The sequence below is a fragment of the Meles meles genome, chromosome 21 (assembly GCF_922984935.1).
Source record: "Meles meles chromosome 21, mMelMel3.1 paternal haplotype, whole genome shotgun sequence".
NCBI lineage: Eukaryota > Metazoa > Chordata > Mammalia > Carnivora > Mustelidae > Meles > Meles meles.
Genome location: NC_060086.1, coordinates 3,101,960 through 3,107,959, shown reverse-complemented (window position 1 = coordinate 3,107,959; position 6,000 = coordinate 3,101,960). Strand labels below are relative to the sequence as shown.

At 64.0% G+C, this 6,000-nt stretch overlaps 1 protein-coding gene across 1 annotated transcript in view; it reads left to right on the top strand.

Moving 5' to 3' along the window:
* The first annotated feature begins 1,649 nt into the window (after nt 1–1,649).
* Nucleotides 1,650–6,000, top strand: part of GALNT17 (polypeptide N-acetylgalactosaminyltransferase 17) — a 429,831-nt gene continuing 425,480 nt past the window's right edge. Inside the window, exon 1 of the mRNA XM_045993859.1 lies at nt 1,650–1,887. Within this exon, the coding sequence (XP_045849815.1) occupies nt 1,650–1,887 (238 nt within the window). The remainder of the gene's footprint in view (nt 1,888–6,000) is intronic.

Here is a 6,000-nt window from a genome sequence, read left to right as displayed (position 1 = left end):
TGGATTCCGGCCTTCCCGGCGCCGGGCTCTGGGAAGAGGAAGAGACCGTGGAGATCCGGCCGCCCGAACGCGCGCTTGCGATGGAACGAGGGGGACGCGCCCGCGGCGGCGGGGACGGTCACCATGTCCGCGCGGACAGAGCCCCCAGCCCAGGGCGCGCGGCCGGCTCCCAGAGTCGCGGATCCGGGTCTCCAGGCCAGGTTTTCCCTCCAGCCATTCCCGGCCACGCCGCGCGGAGCCGCGAGCGCACGGGGAGGGATGTCTTCGCCGCCGCCGGGGATGGAGCGGACCCGCCAGCCCCGCGGGCGCTGAGGCGCGGGGGTCCCTCCGACGCCGCCCGCAGCCGGCATGGCTTGAGCGCCCCCGCCCCGCGCGGCGCCCACTCTCCAGGCGCCCCCGCCCTTTCCGGGTGCGCGCGCACGAGCCGGCGACCGGGGAGCCGTGCGCCCGGCGGCTCGCGGGGAGAGGCCGGCCCGCGGCGGCGGGGGAGGAGCTGGCGCCGCAGCCGGTCCCCTCGGGCCGCGCCCCGCCCTCCGCCGCCACCTGCGCGGCCCCCCCTCGGGCTCCGCGCGCCGGGGCCGGGGCCGTGGGCGCTCTCGGTGCCGCAGCGGCGGTGCCCTGCGTCCGCCAATTAGGAGACTCGGCGTTCGGCTCCGCGGGCGCGGGACGAGCGGCGCGGCCCGCGCTGGCGAGCGGCGGGGGCGCCCGCGCGCGTCCCTGCGGCCGCGCTCCCCGCGCCGCTCCGGGAGGGGCAGGGAACTGCCGTGACTTTTGAGGTCCGACTCCTTCCGGCCGGCCTCGCGACGCGCCCGCTCGCAGCGAGGCCGGGGCGACCCGCAGGCGCCGAAGGCTCCGGGCGTGGGGCTGGAGCTTGGAACGCGTCCCGGCGCCCGCGGCGCTGTGCGCGCTGGTGAGTTCGCGGGCGGGGTGGGGTGTCCCCGGCGCGAGGGGCGGAGAGGACGTCGCGCTCTGCCCCTCGGCCCGCCCCTACAGCTGCCCCCACTTTGAGAGTAACTGGGACTTGAGCGTGACTGCGGAGCCGCGAGGATGCGGGCGCCGGGCGCGGGCTTCGCCTCCGCCGGGTGCGATGGAGCGGGGCGGTGAGCGGAACAAAGGCGCCCGCCCGGGGTAGCGGGTCCAGGGCCGAAGACCGCGCGCCGCGACGGCCGCCTGCGGACGAGGGTGGTGGCCGTGCTGCCCCAGGCGCGGCGCGCTCCCTGCGGGCGGGCGGCAAACCCGAGCCCGGCACCTGCGCGCCGCTCCCGCCGCGGCGCCCGGACAGCCCCGCTCCCGGCGACCCGAGGGCCAGCGCCCAGCCCCTTGCCAGCGCCGCGGAGACACCCCCGGCCCCCGGCCCTCCGCGGAGCAGCGGAGGCGCCCGAAGGGGCCGAGCGCCGGGAACTGAGCAGGCGTCTCCGGGAGCACTTCTGCACAGCCAGCGCTCCCATGGGGGCGATTTCGCTGTCCCGCTGACCGCCCCGTCCTCCCCGCCGTCCCCGCCGCCGGAGCGTCCGCGCCGCGGGGTCGGGAGCGTCTGGGGGCCCTGCCGGCCGCCCGGAGTGTGAGGCTCGCACGGACCCCGGCTGCCCCGCGCCTCGCCGGAGCCCGAGGGGGCGCGGGTCCGGGGCGAGGGCCGGCGGGCGTGTTTGATGGCTTCACTGAGAAGAGTCAAAGTGCTGCTGGTGTTGAACTTGATCGCCGTGGCCGGCTTCGTGCTCTTCCTGGCCAAGTGCCGGCCCATCTCGGTGCGCAGCGGGGACGCCTTCCGCGAGATCCGGCCGCGCGCCGAGGCGGCCAACCTCAGCGCGCACAGCGCCAGCCCCATCCAGGATGCGGTCCTGAAGCGCCTCTCGCTGCTGGAGGACATCGTCTATCGGCAACTGAACGGTAAGGACACGCGCCGGCGCCCGCGGGGCTCTTCGCGGGCGGGCCCGGCACCCTTGAAGCCCTGGGCTCTGCGCACTGTGCGGGGGAGCCGGTCCCTCCCGGCTGCCGCGGGCTCCCCCTTCCCCTTTCTGCCGTGTCTGGGCCAGAAGGCCGGGGCTGCTGGAAAGAATGACCCGCTTCTTCTGTGGCCCAGCTGTAAGTTTGCTTTTATTGTGGAAACGTGTCAGTACAGCTGGCTCTCGGCCCCCCGCGTGCGGGAACGTTACCTGGAGACTCCCGCCGGAGCGCAGAAACTAGTCGCGCGGCCGAAGGGGGCCACGGGGCGCAGGCCGGCTGACTTGGAGGAAGGAGCTCCTGCAGCTTCGCGTTTGGTGGGGTCAGACAGAGAGGGACACTGGCGGGCTTTCAGTGTCTGCAAAGTCAGGGCCTCGGGTCTGGAGCTAATGCGCTTTGGTAGTGAGTTGAGGACTGTGTCATCTCCCCGGGAAGCCGGGAAGCCGGCTGGACAGCTGATAAGGAGGACCCCTCCCTTCCTGCAGCCTGGGTGGAAGCTGCTGGTAAAAACACACCTGGTTTCTCAGCAGAGAGCAGCCCGAGGGCGGCTGTTAGCAGTTCCTGGTGGGCTGGGGAGGCAGCGTTGCAGAGTGTAGCAAAGCGAGGCATGCCGTCCAATTAATGGCAGTTCTCAGAATCTGCCCCGTGTGAAACGTTCTCCTTCGTGCTTCTGGAGAAGGGGGGAGATTTTTGATGTGCCCTGGCCACATCTGCCCCGGGGACTGTTAAGTCACTGGACACTTGCTGTCCCCAAGGCCAGAGTGAGTGTCACTTACCTGAGTCCAGGCAGCTTGTGGGGGTCCATGGGGCTAGGTTCCAAGGCAGATCGCAGGCTGCCGCCTACTCTCCTGAGCTTCTAGAACCACCAATAATCATGAAGATCATGATAATAACTGGTGTAACGTTTGCTCCCCACTGATCCCTGCTGGGTCTTTCCAGGTGGGATACGGTCAGAACTCTGAGCACCGTCTGAAATATCGCCTTGGTCTTCTTGGTGTCATGTCACAAGTGTCCAGGGGGTGCTTTCAACTTGTATCTGCCCTGGGTAGTTGCAATCCCCAGTTGGCATCTAGATAAATTAGACGCTTATGCGGTGGGCCTTTGAGTCTGCTCAGATACCTGCCAAAGACCCACCCATAGGACCCAAGATAGTCTGGGTCTCACTGTTACGCTGCACATAGGGACACAAGTTGTTTTAGAATTGGTTTCCGTTAGGAAACGAAATTTGGTATAGCCACACCCCACATGCCCTTAAAGAGGAATAATAAAATCTAAATGGTATTTACTCAGTGCACACAAATGCAGGGACTCCTTTAGTCTTCCTAGCAAACCCAGGAGATAGGGGCTGATACCGCCTGCTGAGTACCACGCTCGGTCCCCTAGCCAGGGGCTGGGGCTGGGGATTGAACTTGGACGGTCTGTTCCGGAATTGAGGTTCTTAGTGAGCTGCGGCATTGGCCTGCCTCAGTCGCATGTGTCAGAGTCGGAGGAGGGCGCGCTAAGTCACAGGCTTCTGGGCCTCAGCCCTGGAGTCTCTGATTCAGTAGATCTGGGGTGGAGGCCTAAGACTTTACATCTGGGCCGGCTGGGGGCTGCACCATGGCCCGCTGCCTACACCGAGCAAGCAAAGAGGCAAACCTGTCGCCTGTCAGTGCCGGCTGGTCGGGGTTGGGGTGGGAACTTCTTAGAGGCCGAGAGCCTGCTTCACGTGGCTGGGGGGGGGGGGGGGCTTCTGTACATGTGTGCTCTTCTGTCCGTACGCAGCCCCCTGGGGGCTGAGGGACGTGGCTGGCTCTTGGGGCTGGTTGGGTTGGCCGCTATGCGGTGGGAAGATGGAGCTTTCTTGACTTGCAGCCTCTGAGGAGGGACTGGTGGGAAGACTCGCTTGAGAGCCTTTCCTGGGCAAGCCAGGAATTCCAGCTGGGACTCGATGGGTGCTGTCTTCCTGGCTGCTGAGCGTAATTTGGAGCGAAGGGAAGCCCAGAGGAAGAGGGCAGGGAGGAGTCAGGACATGGGGAGAAGCCTCCCGTCCACCCTGACCGCCGGCGCGCCATGCCTGTCCTCGTCTTGGGCATTGTGCGTCCTCCCTGTTGATGCCTGCTGGAGCTGCCTGCTGCAGGGAACGGGGGCCCGAGGGTGGCGAGGACTCCTGGCGACTTGCTTTTCTGCAGCCTGTCTCTATCCCTTGCTCCTGAAGGAGAAGGAAACCTTGACCTTGGTGTTCTTTATTCCTCAGGAATTAAAGGTGGCCTGTGAGAGCCTAGCATCAGGCATCCCATAAGAGCAAGGCGGCTGGGGTCCAGCCCTCCTGGTACGGAGTGGGAGCTGGCGTGTTCAAGGCTGCTCAATTTCTTAAACCTTCCTTGTAACCCTTAGGAAGTTACAGCAGGAGGCCCTCCTGGGGAGCTCTATCCCTCCCTGGCCGTGAGAACTGCTGTCCCGAGGGGCTGCTCACCCCGGGAACAGGTTTCCTTGGGTGTCCTGAGAGGGCCCCCCCAGGGCGTGGGGGCCAGGGGGCCCCAGGCTTCCTTAGAATCAGCCTCTCTGCTAAGATTCTCAGTGCCCAGATCCCAAATCCTGTCCTTGGAAAAACAGTTATAGGCCGTTGCTCCTGTTGTGTTTTTCTTACTGCAGGCTGGGAACTCGGAGATGTGGGGAAAGCACACGGAGATGAGTGAGTTAGGTTTTCCCCTCTGGACTCTGTCTGGCCCTTGCGTTCCCATTCTTCCAGCAAGTCCCCCACATCAGCCCCTGGGTGTTGGGCGGGACGCTCTGCCCCGTGCCCTGGGCCTGGTCTCTCATAATGGCATTGCACTGATCACATGTGGTTCCAGCTCTCCGCGTGGGAAGCCCCGCTCCCCAAGGGCCCAGCTTGGGGAATTCCCTGAGGAATCCTGGGCAAGCCTAGGGGCTGCTAGTCAGGGCCGGCCCCAGCCAGCTGCAGCCAGAATGTCCCCGGTTCTCACCTTGCCCAGTGCCTTCTGCCTCCCCCAGCCTGACCCGTCTGCTCGCAGGAAGGCCCAGCACGTGCCTTCGGACTGTGGCCTCCACAGGTCAGCCCCAGCCTTGGAGACGCCGTCTGGGTTTGCTGTCTCAGCTCCCTTTCTGTATCCCTCCATCCTCTAAAGTTCGGGTCAAGGTCCTTGCCGTGGGGTTGGGAGTGGGGTGGGGGGCGAGGCTGTGCCAGGCCACGTGTCTGGGCTCCTCCTGCTCTAAGGTGCGTGAACTTTCTTGTCATATGTGTTCGTGCATGTTCTTGTGCTTCCCTGGGTTTGTCTTTTGAGGCCAGAACTGGATGGTTCGCTTTTCAAGGGCTTGAACCATTTTTTGGACTTTTTAATACCACTTCCATCCTTCAGGCCTTAACCAATAGCACCTTGTACGGGATGTGGTTGGTTCATCGGATGGGAGCTAGTTTTAGGAGGGAGATAGTCTCCCTGCTGTCCTGGCTGGGTTGGGCTGGGTTGGGCGAGGGGGAGGGAGCTGGAAGGACTTGCCTGGGGAGACCCAGTGTGAGGAGGCCATCTAGTCTCCACCATCTTGCCTGCGCCCTCATGAGGCTGGCCTGGTCATTCACTGTCTTGACCAAAGGGCTCCAGTCCCTCCGGAGGACCTCGGAAGGGAAGCCATTGTCCGGCATAGGGAAAAAAGCATTTCAGTATATTTTCTTTGAATCTGTGCTTTCTTATAACACAAATATGGTTTTATATTCCTTTTTGGGGGAGAAGAAAGTTCATTCATATTTATTGTATAAAATTTGGACACTCTCAAAGGGCTCCATGAGAGAAAAATAATGCTGTGTTGAAATATTTTACGGAATGGTGCTTCGTGGTTCAGGCCAAGCATTAGGAACAGCGGACCTAGGGACAGACGGATTTCTTGTGGGGATTCTCATGGGACTCTGCACAGGACTTGTCCACTTTCTGCCCCTTCTGAGGAAGTCATTTGCTTCGCTCATTTTGGAGCGGAGAAAGAGGTGACAAACAGAGACGCCGTGTGACTTAGCCAGGAGGGCACAGCCACGGAAGGGCAGCGCTGGGATTTCCTGAAGACTGGGTG